Genomic DNA, 16974 nt, shown 5'->3' on the forward strand with positions numbered 1-16974 from the left:
TAACCTCAACCTGACCTAGGTACGATTTTATTGAACCCCTTTTTAACATAGTCTTGAAAACATCGTACTTGCTTGGAATTACAAGATGACTTTGACCACCGAAGACACGAGAATCCCAACCGAGAACAATGCCTACGTTATGCTGGGGATCGACAAACTTGGTTTGGAGGGCCGGCCTATGCCTCCTTCGCCAGGAGAGTATGAGTGAGTAATAGACAGCTAAGGAAATGATTTGGAAGTTCGCAGTCCGAAGCAGTCTGAAACTAAACTCCCGACTTAGAGTGATAGTAGCACCAAAGAAGACGGGCATTTGGTAGGAGTAATTCCGTGGTATTGAAGGCGCAAACACTCACAATTATGGATCGACCAGTGGCTCAGATATGCACATATTTTTGGAGGGTCGTGTAAGTTTCTTGCGAAGTGGAAGCCCGGATAACGATGACCTTTTGCTCACTTTAAGTCGTCGATTCCAGGCAGGGGAGTCTTCGTTCTGTGACCCGTTGATTCTTGGCCATGAAGCAGCTGGTGTTGTTGCCCAAGGTGAGCACAGCCAAAAACGGCGGTGCAAGGTATCTATTGCGAAGATCAAATGCTGATATTACCAGTCGGATCGAAGGTCACGTCCCTCCAAATTGGTGATCGAGTTGCACTTGAGGTAAGCTTCTTCACGAGTCGTAGATCTGACAGCAACACTGGCTGACTTTGATACCAGCCTGGATTTTGCTGCCGCAGGTGCGAGTTCTGCAAAGGCGGTGAATGTAAGAAGAACTTTCTATCCCACTATGTCGAAAGCTTCCAACTAACTGCTTTGAAGATAGGCAATGCGGTGACTTCAAGTTTGCCGCGGCCGATGGTTTTGACGGAACATTGCAAGGCTTTTTCACCATCCCTGCCGATTTGTGAGTTTCGATCCAAACGATGTCTGCCTCTTACTGACACAGAGACCAGCTGCTACCGCCTGCCAGAGGTATGTAATCGATCAAAAGCAGCAAGGCAGTTGAGCTGACACGAAGCGCGCAAGTCTATGTCATTTGAGGAGGGTGCCCTGGTAAGAAGCTGTTCCTTCCGGTACTACATGTAACTGGATGTATCTGACCAACAGTCAGATCGAACCTCTCGCCGTCGCTGTCATGGCTGTCAGCAGTGTGGCAAAGATGAAGCACAACGCCAATATGGCAGTTTTTGGAGCTGGCCCCGTGGGTCTTCTGTGGGTTTATCTCTGCTCCAATCCCACAAACTCGATCTGATAGGGGTTAGAACCATGGCAGTTGCGAAAGCTTTAGGAGCTAGACGAATTGTGGCAGTCGATGTCAACGAACAGAGACTCGACTTCGCCAAAGGCTACTGCGCAACGGATGTTCACGCCGCCATCCCTAAGAACTCTGGTGAAGACAACATGTCTTACTCCAAACAACACGTGAGTCTGGGCTACTGAAGACTTGGCAACATGCCTTGTACTCGACTGACTTTGCCCAGGCACTCGAGATCATGAAGAAGTTTGGACTTGGCGAACGCGGAGAGGGCATTGATCTTGTTGTAGAATGCTCAGGCGCCGAGGTTTGTGTCCAAACGGGGATCTGGCTCGCCAAACGGCGTGGCATGTTCGTGCAGGTCGGCGCTGGTCCGGCAAACAACCTCATCCCAATGTCCATCCTTGTGAACAAGGAGATTACCGTGAAGGGAAGTTTGAGGGTACGTGCCATCCAAAGTTTCGCACAGATTCTTCTCGGTGGACGGACGCTGACTATTTCAAGTATGGGCCTGGTTGCTACCAGCTAGCTATCGATCTTGTGCGGCAAGGGCGAATCAACTTGAAGCCCCTCCTGACACATCGGTTAGACATCCACGTCCCCGCAGATGGTTTTCATAAACTAACGTGATTCTCACAGTTTCCCTTTCAAAGATGCCGCGAAGGCCTTCAAAGCAATGCAAAATGGAAAGGGGGATGATGGAAAAGTGACAATCAAAGTCATCAGTAAGTTTTCATGCGTACGATCCCTTTAGCCGATAATCATACTAACACTCATACAGCTGACGGGCCTCTGGCTTGAATTCATTCAGGAGACAAACTATTGAGGATGTCAATCGATGTGTTGGGGACTTTTGGATGTATGGAACATGTGCACCAAGGTTGTACATCTATCATGAAGTACTGTTCCTTCAAAATTGGAATCCATAGAAGATCTACTCCACATGCCCTACACACAGACTTGAAAGATTATTTTCACCGTCGCACGCTGGTTGAAATTAGAACCGAATGGCATAATGCATCTAGCCTTCCATCGAGAGAATCGACGACATGACTATGAGTACTAATGAAACACACATCAATGAAGTACTGCCGTCATATAAATTTCATATGAATACACAGGTCAAATCGTCTGCGTATTTTATGCTGGGAGGCTGGAGTAAACTGGAAAGATGACATCAGTTGGAAGGTGGGCTTCAACGAATGTCATTTAAATTCCACATCACAAGATCACCCACAATCATGTGGAAGAACGGGGAAACATCTCATCACACGATGCAATATGTGAAGAATAGTCTTAATTCAAGGTCTACGCGACTGAGCACCGGCTTTCTACACGATGACTTCGCTCTTCAATCGGCTTTCATGATGACTCTCAAACAAAACTGGCGGTCGATCTCCTGTATGAACATTAGATACCGACTAGTGTGATATTTTAGACGGGTACTCACGGTTGGTAAGGCTCTTCGAGAAACTTGATCTCCTCCTCACTCAGCTCGATCTCAAGTGCAGCAAGAGTCTTTTCGAATCGCTCAATCTTCGAGACGCCGACAATGGGAGCAGCCACGGCGTCCTTATGGAGAACCCAGGCTTAAAAGAGTATTAGTATCAACATTCAAGGGGAGGGGATGGCTTGGGCCGACATACCAAGACCGATCTGAGACATGTTGTATCCCCGATTCTCGGCCAGCTGCTCAACCCTTCGATTGACTTCTTTTTCCCACTCTGCGCCAAGCAAGCCTTCATCGTGATATGCATCCGAAGTCTGCAGTGAATGTCAGTAAGTCATTTTCTTATCAAAGGATAGGTCGTTCTCACTGAGCGGACAGTCTCATAGGCACGAGACAGAGGCCGCGCCAAGTCTGGTCATTTTCACTCGTGGTTAGCTCATGAACCTGAGGCACTGCGTTTAAATCTCAGAGGTTGGCAATACTTACGACCTCTTGCGAGAGGGCTCCATGGGGTCGAGCCGACGCCAAGATATTTCAACAGTGGCATCATCTCCCTTTCTTCCTCTCGGTACAGGAGATTGTAGAGGTTCTGACAGTTGACAAACGGAGTGAGGTTTTTATTCAGAGCGTAGTCTATGATCAGGGTCAAGTCAGATTCTATCCAGTCTAAAAACTGATCGCGAACGTACTCTGCATTGCATGGAATTGCCAAGCCCAACAGCTACTGATACCGATGTAGCGTACGTAGCCTGCTTTGACCACATCATGCAGGGCTGTCATGGTCTCTTCAATCTGCGAAACACTGTCAATACGTACAGGAGACACATAGGGTAACCGCGACAAAGACGTTACGTACCGTTGTTTCATAGTCAAATCGATGAAGCTGCAATGCCTTCATTAGCTGAGCGCTTCCCCTTATCCCCGGCAAGCTTACCTGCAGGACATCGATGTAATCTGTGTCCAGTCGCTTTAGTGCCAGCTTTACGTTATCAAAGATGTGCTGAAGTCATCTGATGTCAGTAAGGCGTAGGAGAATTCAAGAAATTTGGATCATACTTTTCGGTTGTTCCCAGACGTCATGGTCAAGCCTGCCGGGCCTTGCTTCTCGGAGTCTCCAACCGGGTGAAAAGACTAACAGATATTCTTTCAGTTGAAATGGCGGGAATTGAACTTGTAAAGCCTCCTTACCTTGGTCATCACCACAACAGACTCACGTGGAACGGTTTTGAGGAATTTCCCAAGAATCTCCTCGCTAATACCGTTACAGTAGAAGTTTGACGTATCGAATGTGTTGAAGCCCAGTTCCCAAGCTCTCTGTTAAAGGGTCAGATGAAATCCATCCTGAGAAGCTTTGATCTAGGAGACAGTGAATGTTTACCTTCAAGTGCTGCAGCGCCTCCTCTTCCTCGATGCGCCACGCAACATCTTTCTTGGTACCGTAGGTTGCCATGCCGAGAATGAGACGCGATACCTGGATCCCAACATCAGCCAATGATAACACAGCAACACCTCATGAGACGCGTAAGTACCTTCAGTCCACTCTTCCCCAATCGTACGTATGGCATTTTCGGGGCTGGCTTGGAGTGTCCGAACTCCGTCGGCACCGTCCGGCCTTGATACCCGCTGTTGATCATGATTGAGGATGTGGCAAAGTGTTGATTTGGAGATTTTTCTAACTAAGGTCCGGTCAAGACTTCACTTGGGTACGGGATCGCAGTCTTCTGTATCTCCATTATCGTGAGCTTGTCTCTTATACCGAAATTAAATATCTCCTTCAACAAGCCCCAGAATCTTCACATCACCGCGACACTTTCCCCCGCACTTCCAAACCAACAAGGCTGCAGGTGCTTCACCCTTTTCGGGGCGGCTGCTGCCAGCCAAACAAGGAATATACGATCAATGATCGCTGACATCATTGTGAGCCGTCTCAAAACAGTGGGAGGTTTGCGGAAGAGCGGGCTGGCATAGCGGGCTGGCATAGCGGGCTGGCATAGCGGGCTGGCATACTCTGTTTCAAGCGGAGACGTTTCCGCTTGGCCGCCTTTGACCCAGTGCAGTCTTCTGCATACCACTCGATCTAAAAATTCCTCTTTAGGACGCTTGCATGAGAAGTCTGATTATCGAAGCGCCAGCTTGTTGCGAGTTTCTCATAGCATTGATCAGATGTTCAGGAGCCAAGACGGTTCTTCAAAGGATGATCTTTTCCTAGTCGGAATTGGATTTCCAAAGTTGCATTGTCAAACATCGATGATGGTGTAGATCGATGTCTTCGTGCCGCAGCGGCGGGTAGGCGGGAACGCGGAGATGCGGATAGACCATGTTACGCATTATGGATATGGATTCTGGCAGTGCGATGACATCAAGCAAGTTCAGGAGGCAATCAAGGCACACTTAGCTGCCGAATTCCATGTGTCGACTCTCGCCAAAGCCAATGATGATTGGGTGTGTTGGATTCAGCAATGGCAGTCTTCAATAGCTAAGGATGGTGCTTCCTGTCCTTTCGTCCGATGCACCCCAGGTTTTCCCCAGGCCCACCAACGCGTTACCCCGGATTCTTGTAGTGTATTCATCTAGCTTGAATTTCCAGGGAAACAGTGAGAACGTAGTTAGCTCTAGTCTAATGTTGGTGAAAAGGAAATATACAAATGATGTTTACTGCCGTGACGCCAGGAGTCTGTTGAACCATTCATCTCGGCTGCTGAACCATCGAATAATCAAACACTGCCAAATTCCCTTTTCGATTCGCTTTCAAAGCATTGTCCATCGCGATGGCTGGCCTAGAGTCCCAAGTCCGAAACTATCGGTCCATACCGAACAACACGAATGTTTCCTGGTTTTTGGATCCATGTAATCTAGGACTTCCGTCCTTGTCTGCGATTCCCGTATGTCTGGCAACTAATTAGATTGATCAGGTCTTCGTGTCAACATGATTCATTGTTTGGGGTGTTGTTTTACATTGTTCTTTAATGGCTGTGAGTACCTTCTCCACACCAAAAACTCCTAGCTCTTGTCTTATGAACCTCCACTGCCATGACAGACGATGGAAGCTTATTGAACGGACTCCAAAGCATCGACCGTTGGCACAAATACTTCGACAACCCCAGCGCTACCACATTGGGCCTAATGAACTCGGCTGGATTTCTTCCAGGTATTGTGGCGGGCTTTTGTGGCGACAGACTGGCTCAAGCCTTTGGCAAACGGTTGACCCTCTGGATCGGAACCTGTATTACTGTGAGGCTTGGTTGACATCTATCGGCATGATTACCCTCGCTGACCCAGTACTATGCTAGATCGTTGGTATTATCCTCATGTCGGTATCTACTACCACCGGGATGTTATGTGGAGGGCGGACTATGATTGGCTTTGGAACCCCTCTAGCCGTCACAGTATCGCCCTCGCACCTTCAGGAAATTTCGCATCCTAGATATCGTGCTCAAGTGAGCTCATTCTGTAGGCTCTATCGTCTCTCGGGATCTTTCTGGCTCTACCGCTCACTTTGCTCTTCGTCTATTAGTCACTTGCACATACTACATCGCTGCTGTGCTATCAGCCGGGGTATGCCTAGGCTGTATGACTATTCCATCAGACATGTCCTGGCGCATTCCATGCTGGACACAGCTCGTAGGTCCGATATTGACTTTGGCCCTGACTAGCACAATGCCAGAGTCCCCAAGGGTGGATGCTCTCTCCCGATTTGATTATTTGAGGAAGTCACTGACCCTTCTCTTAGTGGTTGGTGAAGAAAGGTAGGCTTGCAAATGCCCGCACAATTCTCATCAAGTACCATGCGAACGGAAAGGAGGACGACGAGTTGGTGGAATATGAGTTCCGAGAAATTGTGGAAGCATTGAAGCTGGAGGATCTCAACAAACAAACCACATACCTTGACTTCTTCAGGACCCCAGGAAACCGGCATCGACTATTGGTCTTGATCGTGCTTGGTGCAAGTCTGAACTGGGTTGGCAACGGAATCATGTCCTACTACTTGAGCCCCATCCTTAACGGGATCGGTGTCACCAACACCCGCTCTCAACTTCTTATCCTCGTCGGCCTCAATATTTGGAACTGTTCGTCCTACGGCCATCCCTCTTACTCACACAGAAGGGTTGAAGCTGACCTTAGAGAAACAGTGATTTGGTCCACTTCTGCTGCTATCAACATCGACAGGACTGGCCGCCGACCTCTTTGGCTCACGGCCACCAGCGGTCAGCTAGTCACCATGGCTGTGACCATGGGGCTTTCGGCTGCGTACACAGAGTATGGTATTAAAGCCGCGGGAACAGCCGTCATACCCTTCTTGTTCCTCTTTTATGCGTCCTACGACATTGCTTACACACCCATGTCATATGGGTAAGTCTACACGACGATACTTTGACACGAACCTTCACTGACGCATCCTTAGTTACCCAACTGAGATCCTGACGTACAGCCTTCGAACCAAAGGGCTGGCCATTTACATCGTGGTATTTGCTGTAGCTGTATCGTTGAATACCTGGATCAACCCCATAGCACTCGATGCTTTGGGCTGGAAATAGTGAGTTGTGTGCCCAGCGAGGATATCGATCCAGTTTAAAGGCTGACATAGTTCTTCCCAGCTACTCAGTCTGCATTATAACCAATGCTGTTCTGCTTGCCATTCAATACTTGAAATTTCCGGAAACGAAGGACCGTACTATTGAAGAGATAGCAACGATATTTGACGGTCCACAAGCCACCACGGTCATGTACGCGCGAGGCGAGAGTATGGAAAGGGATGTGCGAAGTGTGAGAGAGGAGCCGGAGGACAAAAGCATGTAACGCCGTTTCGGCTTCCTAAACTTGGATCGAATATCTACATATATTTATGCCTCACTCCGCCTCCGTTGGGTAGGACTCAGGAGTCATGTTTACTTGAACGCCTCCCCTCTTAGCATACGTAGAATCTGCAAATGGCAACGGCCACCCGCCTTCCTCCTCTGAGGTGGCAAGCCAAAGTCGCTGTAGCCATCGCTTCTTAGTAACATCGTTGTCATCCTTATATGCCGATCGCGCATGCAAGTTGTGCGTGTTCGTAACAAACTGCACATCGCCCTGCTGCAGAGTCATCTCCAGCGACAAACGGTGGCACATCTCTTCCATCACCTTGATCGCCTCTTGTTGAGCGTCAGTGTACTTTGGCAGCAAGCCTGCCTCCCAAAATCTCTGCAATGCTCCCACATAGTACGAGTCCCACTTCATGCTCAGCTTGCCATTGTAGTAGTAGTATCCCGGCGTACGCATCCATTCGTTCTCGCCTTCGCTCGTTTCGCCCTTTCGGTCGTAGAACCAGTGTGGCAAACACAATTGCCGAAGAACGTCTGATCGCTCCTTTCGTAGGATGTTGTAGATATGGTGCGTAGAGACGACTTGCGACTGGCCACCCTCCATGGCCTGGTGCAAGCAGAGCAGTCCGACGATATCACTCTCATCAGAATGGTAGGTCTGCGCCTTCTGAGTTCGATAAATCCTTCCCTCGCCATTGATCTCTTTCCCCTCTGCCAGATCTTTGATGTGTCCCAGCATGTGGCCTTGGCGGTTCTGGCTCAGGCGACGTCCGATGTAGGAGCCTAAGCCAAGGTACGCGATCGAAGCTTGTCTAGTCGTCCAACTGTGGACGGGAAGACCTCTCAGCACGACGAAGCCAATGCCATTGATAAGCTCATCTCTGACTGACGCGAGAGTATAAGCAAACGACGTGGGAAGGATGAACGTTAACTTGTCGACTTCGGAAAGTTGTAAGTTGTTCTTCTCGATGTCGTGAACGGCATTTTCAATGTGGGTGACTTCGTCAGGTGTGAAAACTCGGAGCCAGCGACTGGTATCAGCTTCCAGATCTTCCTTCGTCCATACAGTGCGGCCGACTATAGCCTCTGGCATAGACTCGTAGGGCTCTAGAAGGTCATACTCCGGCTCTCGCTGCCCGGAGCTGAGGCCGAGTCCATAACCCCAAGTTTGGAGTGTCGTGGTCTCTGGGGCTGCGGTAATCGTAGACATGTTGGAAGGTTTGTAGATTTCAGGAATTGACGAAGACTATTGAGGATAGTAATTGAGGGGCAGATGATGATCTTCCGGCTGGTTGGTATTTGCGCTCATAGAAAAGCTGACATGGAGTGAAGTTTGTAGATCCGATGGGAACGCGTCCTTTTGTATCCGAGCGTGAAAATGCTATTCAAAAGCCCTCGGAGCAGCTTCAGATATCTGTCTGATACGCTGCCCATCCTCCTTGTCCATGACTTCTTCCTTGGTTGGCTTCGAAGTACGGGAGCCCTTCCGACACAAGGTGTACGCCTTCGTGATTCGAATGCCGGTCTTCCTTGCAAACCTCGCATTGTCTTTCCTCGGAGAAAGACCGGGGGGCAAGTCGGAGTCGATGTGTCGAGCAATCACGTCGCTTCATCTCCTATCATATCGGTGTGATAAGGCAGCGCCCGCACCATCTTGCCGAGGAAGGAGACTCCCAGGACCCACTATGGCGCCAACGCCACCCCTGACAGCATCATTCGCAACATCTAAAGAAAACTGGCAATCGGAATCTCTTACTCTGATGAAGATCTGTGCGTATTGCCTCTGTTGTCAACTTTGGGGACTGAAAACAACCGAGGATCAATGCAGTAGGAATACTGCTGGAAGAAAAGCCATGGTTCGCTTCGCTATGAGGCAGCGAACGGCCATCTTCGATGTACATAAAAGCAGCAAGCGCACATGCTGGCAAGAAAATCTCAAAAGAAAAGAGCCTTGAAATTCAGATTGTACATCTTCCATAAGCTTCTAAGACCAGATCATGTCATCCAACACCATTACAACGGCAGTTTTGAAGCTTCAGACACCACGAAGTGACAGTAATGGTTCCGCCCAGAATTCTTCCCGTCCCCGGGTCTTGGACACGCACATGGACGGACTCTCAACCGTTGATGGCTCAGGGGCCACCATCGGGAGAAGCGCTCTCATAGCAGGTATTCCTAAGTTCACAGATCCTTATCATGAACGTAAATGGGTCCTGGAACGGATGGCTGGAGCTTTCCGAGTGGTCGCAAGAAAGGGCTACCTCGAGGGCACTGCTGGCCATATTTCAGTCCGCGATCCAGTTGACCCTGACACATTCTGGATAAACCCGTAAGTCACTTATCCCGCCCGAATCTTCGTTCCGCTCACCCTTATTGACGACCCGCGAAAGCCTAGCCCGCCACTTTGGTCTCATTAAGGTGAGCGACTTGGTGCATGTGAACATGAATGGAGAGATCATAGGCGGCAATCATGTGAGTTTGGAAACAGGACCAAATTCACTGTACTCATACTAAATCAACGAGGCATGCATCAACAACGCCGGTTTCAACATTCACTCGGCTTTGCACCACGCCCGTCCCGATGTCAACGCAGCGTGTCATTTCCACAGCATTCACGGGAAAGCTTGGGCATCCTTCGGACGGCCACTCGAGATGCTCAACCAAGATGCCTGCACCTTCTACAATGATCATGCCGTCCATAACATGTTTGGTGGTATTGCGTTTCAGGCGTCGGAGGGGGAGCGGATCGCGGCAGCATTGGGACCCAACAGGTGCGCGATATTGAAGAATCACGGCCTTCTAACAACGGGAAAGACTGTCGATGAGGCTGCATTTCTCTATACTCTGATGGAGAACTCGTGCCGCGTCCAGCTTCTGGCGGAAGCAGCTGCTGCTTCTGGTATTCAAAAGTCTATCTGTCCTCATGAGGAAGCGGAGTATACGTATCGACTGACCACTCCCGAAGCCATGTGGTTGGAATTTCAACCAGATTATGAGTACGAGCTGGCGGTTTCAGGAGGTGACTTCCTACTTTAACGTCAGATACCACGATGGACAACGGACGTAAAGAGTTTTGACCAACATAAATACACCATCATTGCTTTTTCCTCCATACTCTTTGTGGCCTTCTGGTCATGTGCTTGATGAAATTCCATACGTTACACAAGGATTATATTACCCTAACGCAGGCTAGGGGCTTCATTTTTGGTCAAAGAGCCAGTCTGATAAGGGCCCGTTCTCAGATGCTTACAGTTACTACAGCCTCTGCGCCGCTGGTGTCTAGTCCAAGGCTTGCTGGCTGCGTGACGGCGCCGTAAATTGCTTGTACCTTAGAGAGAGATTGTTATCGATAGTGAATGTAAAAGACTTACGTGTTTCTTTGAGACGGAAATGAGATTCACCTTGTCAGTCTGTTCCCGAGTGTGTATAAAACACCTCCATCAACCTAGCTACGATCTAAGCAGAATGAGAAGGAGCAAGCCTCACTCCCTCGACATCATAAGCCGGGCACCTCTCTTTGCCAATTGCATTTTGGATCTTACACCGCTTGATCTGACACCCCGACAGCCATAATGCAGCTCAACTCTCTGACTCTTGCCTTGGCCGCTGGCCTTGCCGTCAACGTCCAGGGCGCCGCTATCCTCGCACCCCGCAACGAGACCGCGCCTGTTCTTATGTACAGCCGGGTGGTCGAAACTGGAACCTTGGAGTACTGGGGCTCTACTTCTGAATCACCAGCCACGTTCGACGGGGATGCCGCCTGGGAGAACCAAGCATCCTGGCCACCGGTCGTTTCGCCAGCAGGATCCGAAGCCAATGACCAGTGTGGCAGTAACAACGTCTTTTGTTCCGACACCAACGGCGCCCCTACCGACCTGTGCAAGAGATTGGTCAATACCCTGCTCAACAACCGCGGTGTCATCGTCCCCAGCAATGTGAATGGTATCTCGCTGACCTCGGATCGCTCCATCTGCTGGATTGGTTGGAGGGACACGATTACCAACATGCCACAGGTACGTAGTCTGGAACATTTCCTCCGCTCTCCTTTGGGTGGGACTTAACTAAGATATAATTCATCAAGGGCAATCTCATTGACGCCGCTGCGACCACTATTGGCAAGTGCGGATCTGATGATACCGTTTCGGGTTGGGCAGAAAACGTCAATCTCAACAACGTTTGCAGCCGCCAGTGTCTTTCCGACCGCTTGGGCTGCTGGTAGACTGCGGTGTCGCTTGACGCTTGAGTGGAGGCAGATGTATCTGTTTCCACAAGATATCTGCAGTAAGTCTCGATTTGCTGATCTACAAGGCGGCTGGCCTGCAGAAGAAATTGTAATACACAACGCATGGGTGGCCGTTTCGTATTTTGTCTCGCCGGCAACAATGCATTGATCGTCGGGACTCTGAGAGCTCCAACAGAATGAGAGCAAACTCTCGTCGTTTGTGTATTACTTAGTTAGGTAGTAAGGAATTGAAACTCCAGTCATCAATTATGCCTTTCACTTCCCTGACAGAAACTTTGCTCATTACCAAGAACAGTCCATGAAATTTGGGGCAACTTCCAGTACAGCATACTTCGTGGGCTTCCATGGCGAAATAGGAAGCTCAACACGGTGATCATCATCTTCCGGCTGTAAACTGCCACTGCTTGGCCTTCAACAGGTTGTATAAAACCACCAGCGTTGGAGTCGCGACTCCGAAGCTGCGCGCGGTACGAATAGGGTTACCAAGAATGACCTCAATCTCCATTGGTCGTCCTCTAATAGCATCGACCTGCATGCTGGGCTTTAAGTGTGCTTCCTTGGGTGTAAAAGCGACCATATCTTCTTGGATCCCCGACGGAAGCACACAACCGGCTGCTCTTGCGATTTCCACAACTTCGTCCATGGCGGGGCGAATGAGCGTGTCAATACCTCCGGTATCCTGTACGGTCCCCGAGTCCATGTTTGTCAAGGCGCAGACTGTGTTGAAAGATGCATTCCAGATGAGTTTTCTCCATCGATGCCAGATGATATCTTCTTGAATGTTGCACTTCGCTCCCCCAAGATTGTACATGTCTGCAAATTTGACACATGAGTCTCGAGACTTTCCGTGGCTCTGAAACGGAAATGGTGAGATCTGGAGGATGTCCGGGTCATTGTGGAGAAGCTCGCGGCCGTTGAGCTCACATCCGATCATGGGGACGCCTGTCAGAAGTGTGCTTTTTGGAAAGGCGTCAACGAAAGGTTGTTCTATGTCGATGCCGTTCTGGACTAAGACGATTGAGGTGCGATCCAGAGTTACAGCGGGAGCGATGATATCCGGGATCGAGTAGATGTCAGGGAGGTTCTTGAGGGCGACGACAACATAGTCAAAGGGGCCGTGTTGGAGAGAATCGTGGACGGTACGCTCAACTGTCCGTTGGTGTCAGCTTTAGAAACCTCACGTTTGACAAATGACGTACTATTATGAGGTCTCCAAGAGTCGATCTCCCCATGGTCGACGCTTTGGATTCGGAACCCTTGGCTTTTCACCAAGTCAGAGTTCGACCGCAGGATGGCCGTGACCGTTGCCTGCCCCGACTTCTGCAGCGCAAAAGCGCACATGGTGCCGACCGGACCGCAGCCCACAACCAGTATCTTTACTAGCTCCATAACAAATACGAAACCATTGGCAAATTGATTGATGTCCTATTAGCGGATTCGATTGATTGTTCAAATAAATATGGGAAACACTGTATACATATCCCCGGTATCTAAGTGCGCCGCAGGCTTTTGCCGGCGGCCTTTTCTATCTTTCTTCATGGCGTCTTATCTGACGTGGCAAGAGACTGCGAGAGACTAACTTAACTAGCAATCTTACTTTCTTCCCACGACGCGTCCTGCAGAACTTTTGAACTTTTGCCACGAACTCACGCTAGGCACCTCGAGGTCCTCCTCCGCCTCCAACTCGGCCAACCCACTCTGCAGGTCGACGTCTTCGGACTTGATGGCCCAAGTATCTCCGCGGTACAGAAAGCGGTGCACGAAGTAGATGACCACGAAAAGTGGAAGGCCAATGTACGCCGAAAGAAAGTCTGCCACCGACCATCTCGACGGGAAGAACACCGTGAATCCGTTCAGAAGGCAGAGAATAGCGAATACAACCAATGAGATCCATGCACCAACCGGCTGCAGCCATGAGCGAGCGGTGAGCATTTCCTTCGGCACTTGCTGGGTTTCGCAGGCCTTCCGGAATCGCAGGTAGATGATTCCACAGCACACCCAAGAGATGAAACCACCCGTGTTAACAAGATTCAGAAGCCAGTTGAAGACGTCTGCCGCCGACGAGTTGACGTTCATGTATGCCAAGAGCGAGAACAGAGAGCTGGCAATGACAGCGTAGATCGGAACTCCCTGCTTCGTGCACCGTCTGAAGATGGCCGGGGCGCTTCCTTCGCAGGCCATCGAGTATAGGGATCTGCTGGCCAGGTACAAGAACGAGTTTCCTGCGGACCAGGCCGCAGTTACGATAACGGCGTTAATAACACTGTCCAGACCTTTGATGCTGGCGTTCTTGATACCGACGACCCAGGGGGATGACGCAGCACCCGAACCGCCGTTCGTAAGAGCTGAGGCATCGGATGGGCAGATGACAGAGATGGCAATCGTACCGCCGATATAAAACACAACGAGACGCCAAAAGAAGTTGCGGGCGATTTTGGGCAGGTTACGGCGGGGTGACTGGACCTCTCCGGCCGTAACGACGATCATCTCCGGAGAGAAGGTGAAGGGCAGGACGCTGCTAAGAAGTGTGGACAACGCAGCCACAAACCTGCCCGCATCACCGTCGACAATCATAGTCTTGGTGGCGCCGGGGTGTTGCCAGTAGCGGAAGCCCAGTCGGTCATGGCTGGGTCCACCGCCCCAGAAAAGGATGAACGAAAGGATCAGGAGGCCGACGATCGTGATGACTTTCAAGCTGGCGAACCAGAACTCGGTTTCGCCGTAGAACTTGACCGGTAGCAGATTCAGACCGACAACCAGCAAAAGCATGATAGTGATCCAGACCGCATTGTTGACGTTCGGATTCCAGTACTCGATAACAAGTGCGGACGCCGTAAGCTCGAAAGGGACGAAGATGGCGAATGAGTAGAAGTACAACCACCCCATCATGAACCCCAAGCTTCGAGAGACATAGCGACTTCCATAGTAATTCATTGTGCCGCCAGGGAGAGGCAGGTATGTTGAGATCTCGACGACGGCGGTAAGGACCATGTAGATCAGAGCGGACATGACGACGTAGCTTCCGACCAGGAATGCCGGGCCGCCTCGGGCCAAGGTGCCGCCGGAGCTGACGAAGAGGCCGGTGCCAATGGACCCTCCGAGCGCGATAAATTGCGCATGTCGTGATGATAGGCCGCGCTTCGTTGTCAGCTCTCTATTTTCGGCGACATCGACCGACTCTGGGCGAGTGACCTGCGGATCGACGCTCTGTTTCGCCTCGCTGTCACTTTCGATTTTGGGCTCCCTCTCGACCGACATCTTGGCGACCGGGGCTCAAGGGGTAAAGAGACCGGTGTAGAATGGAACTAAAAACACGTATGAGGATATGTTCGCCTGCAGAACATATGCATGTTACTCCGAGAATCCACCGCTACGCCGCGCCCATTATATATGTCGTTACGAACCCCTTTAGCGGATTCTACACGACGTCGTTCACGATCACGTATTTGACGTTTCAGAGATAAGAAGTCGTCTTATCTATGCTAACGCAATTTTAGCTTTGGATAGTGGCCATGTCCTCCCGCAAGATATCGGAGTCGGTTGCTCCAAGCCGTGTGGCCGGAAAGTGGGGTCTCGGAGTCTCCTTCCTTCGGCATGCCGCATGTGATAAGCTCCAACATCGGACGTTGGTCGGAGATGTTCCCCGCGCTCAGTGTGTGATGCCTGCAGTAGTTTGGTGGTATTTAAAATTCAGCCGGGGGTGATTGCCGTTCACATCGTTCTCACAAACATCAGCTTAATCATCTCGGTTTAACATTTCATGAAAATGAGATTCACTGACGCCCTTGTCTTGGCCGGGGCTGCGCAGACAGCCGCACTCAACGTTGGCCCAGACTACCAGTACCCAATTGAAGGTATTTCAACCCCGCTTCAGAAGACTGGGAGCCAAGTTGACTGATCATCATCAGATTTGGATAAAGACCTCCCTTTCTCACAGCCTGTTACGTTTGCCCATTTAGAATGGCAGAGATGTCTTGCTGAATCTCACAACAAGGTGACCAAACTCAAGCCGATAGTCTCCATTCACCGGCTAATCAACGTTTACAGCCTCTTGATGTCGCGATCTTGGGTTTTCCTTACGATACGTCGACGTCATACCGCCCCGGAGCTCGCTTTGGGCCTAGAGGTATCCGCGCAGGATCATCTAGAGAAAAGAAGGGTCGCAGCTACAACACCGTCTGGGGTGTCGACCCATACGAAGAGGGCCTGGAGATCATCGACTGTGGAGATGTGCCCATCACCCCTTTCGACGCCCAGCATGCCTTTAAGCAGATGGAGCAAGCGTATCGTCAGATTCTCTACCACCCCACATCAGACAACAGTACGTCCCAGATATCGCATGTTTATGTTTCGGGAAGCTTCCGCTGACATATCACTAGATCAATGGGAGCACCCAAGAATCATCAGTCTCGGTGGCGATCACTCCATCGTACTGCCCATTCTCAGAAGCTTGAAGACTGTGTATGGCCCAGTTTCTGTCATCCATCTTGACTCTCATCTTGATACGTAAGTCAATGTCAATTCCAGGAGCAAAATGCTGTACTAATTTACTAATTGAAACTTAGTTGGGACCCTTGCGAAGGATATACCGGTATCGTATCTAATCAATCCGCAATCACTCACGGTACCTTCTTCTGGCACGCCAGTCGCGAGGGTTGTGTGAGGAAAGGCACTAGCGTTCATGGTGGCTTGAGGACTAAGCTCTTCGTAGGCGTCTTGCCTCTATCATGCGTACTGAATTCAACTGACAGATTTCAGGGACCGAAAGATTATGAGATCGACAGAGACGTCGTCGGCTTCACCACCATTGAAGCCCATGAGATCGACGACATTGGAATGAATGGCATCATCGAGAAGGTTAAGAAGGCTGTTGGTGACACGCCTGTATATCTGTCCATCGACATTGACGGTAATTCATCATCCACTTTCCAAGTACAGACCAAAATGCTAATGGGATTCAATGAATGCAGTCCTGGATCCCAGTATTGCTCCGGCAACGGGCACCCCAGAGTCAGGAGGCTGGACTACCCGTGAGCTTAAGAGGTTCCTGAAGGGGCTCGAAGGCTTGAACATGGTTGGCGCCGACGTCGTGGAAGTCAGCCCACCTTATGATACTGTTGCCGAGACAACCTCAGTCGCTGCGGCAGATCTTATCGTGGATATCTTGGCCGGCATGACAAAGAAGAAGGCCTTCAAGCCAGCACCTGAAGTCAAGGATGAGCTTTGAGG

The 16974-nt window shown here is 50.2% G+C and overlaps 7 protein-coding genes across 7 annotated transcripts; 4 read left to right on the forward strand and 3 right to left on the reverse strand.

The window, feature by feature from the left end:
• Positions 1 to 85: 85 nt before the first annotated feature.
• On the forward strand, positions 86 to 2051 carry xdhA-2 (putative D-xylulose reductase A; the record flags this gene model as incomplete). The annotated part of the gene is made up of 15 exons (XM_036645887.1): positions 86 to 204; positions 281 to 313; positions 371 to 404; positions 474 to 540; positions 606 to 655; positions 713 to 758; positions 815 to 899; positions 949 to 967; positions 1022 to 1048; positions 1107 to 1207; positions 1258 to 1417; positions 1477 to 1692; positions 1755 to 1834; positions 1890 to 1975; positions 2032 to 2051. 15 exons carry the CDS (start codon positions 86 to 88, stop codon positions 2049 to 2051), a joined length of 1143 nt encoding a protein of 380 aa, XP_036488572.1.
• A 573-nt stretch (positions 2052 to 2624) lies between these two features.
• On the reverse strand, positions 2625 to 4334 carry CGCS363_v014039 (putative aryl-alcohol dehydrogenase; the record flags this gene model as incomplete). The annotated part of the gene is made up of 12 exons (XM_036645888.1): positions 2625 to 2649; positions 2701 to 2839; positions 2897 to 3014; positions 3068 to 3111; positions 3187 to 3333; positions 3390 to 3492; positions 3557 to 3583; positions 3635 to 3700; positions 3757 to 3831; positions 3889 to 4014; positions 4079 to 4171; positions 4230 to 4334. The coding sequence occupies 12 exons, from the start codon at positions 4332 to 4334 to the stop codon at positions 2625 to 2627; spliced, it is 1068 nt and encodes a 355-aa protein (XP_036488573.1).
• A 2023-nt stretch (positions 4335 to 6357) lies between these two features.
• Positions 6358 to 7497, forward strand: CGCS363_v014040 (Lactose permease; the record flags this gene model as incomplete). The annotated part of the gene is made up of 5 exons (XM_036645889.1): positions 6358 to 6375; positions 6431 to 6767; positions 6831 to 7050; positions 7103 to 7234; positions 7296 to 7497. 5 exons carry the CDS (start codon positions 6358 to 6360, stop codon positions 7495 to 7497), a joined length of 909 nt encoding a protein of 302 aa, XP_036489003.1.
• A 51-nt stretch (positions 7498 to 7548) lies between these two features.
• On the reverse strand, positions 7549 to 8712 carry CGCS363_v014041 (Taurine hydroxylase-like protein SAT17; the record flags this gene model as incomplete). Its single annotated transcript, XM_036645890.1, has 1 exon — positions 7549 to 8712. The coding sequence occupies one exon, from the start codon at positions 8710 to 8712 to the stop codon at positions 7549 to 7551; it is 1164 nt and encodes a 387-aa protein (XP_036489002.1).
• Positions 8713 to 9499: 787 nt separating this feature from the next.
• On the forward strand, positions 9500 to 10538 carry CGCS363_v014042 (Meiotically up-regulated gene 14 protein; the record flags this gene model as incomplete). Its single annotated transcript, XM_036645891.1, has 3 exons — positions 9500 to 9831; positions 9893 to 9974; positions 10026 to 10538. 3 exons carry the CDS (start codon positions 9500 to 9502, stop codon positions 10536 to 10538), a joined length of 927 nt encoding a protein of 308 aa, XP_036488862.1.
• Positions 10539 to 12121: 1583 nt separating this feature from the next.
• On the reverse strand, positions 12122 to 15003 carry PUT4-1-0 (Proline-specific permease; the record flags this gene model as incomplete). The annotated part of the gene is made up of 3 exons (XM_036645892.1): positions 12122 to 12894; positions 12945 to 13170; positions 13396 to 15003. 3 exons carry the CDS (start codon positions 15001 to 15003, stop codon positions 12122 to 12124), a joined length of 2607 nt encoding a protein of 868 aa, XP_036489001.1.
• A 508-nt stretch (positions 15004 to 15511) lies between these two features.
• Positions 15512 to 16972, forward strand: CGCS363_v014044 (putative agmatinase 2; the record flags this gene model as incomplete). Its single annotated transcript, XM_036645893.1, has 7 exons — positions 15512 to 15599; positions 15654 to 15739; positions 15793 to 16066; positions 16125 to 16251; positions 16311 to 16452; positions 16504 to 16654; positions 16716 to 16972. 7 exons carry the CDS (start codon positions 15512 to 15514, stop codon positions 16970 to 16972), a joined length of 1125 nt encoding a protein of 374 aa, XP_036489000.1.
• Positions 16973 to 16974: the final 2 nt, after the last annotated feature.

The sequence above is a fragment of the Colletotrichum siamense genome (assembly GCF_013390195.1).
Source record: "Colletotrichum siamense strain Cg363 chromosome Unknown KSG_Cg363_contig10, whole genome shotgun sequence".
Lineage (NCBI taxonomy): Eukaryota > Fungi > Ascomycota > Sordariomycetes > Glomerellales > Glomerellaceae > Colletotrichum > Colletotrichum siamense.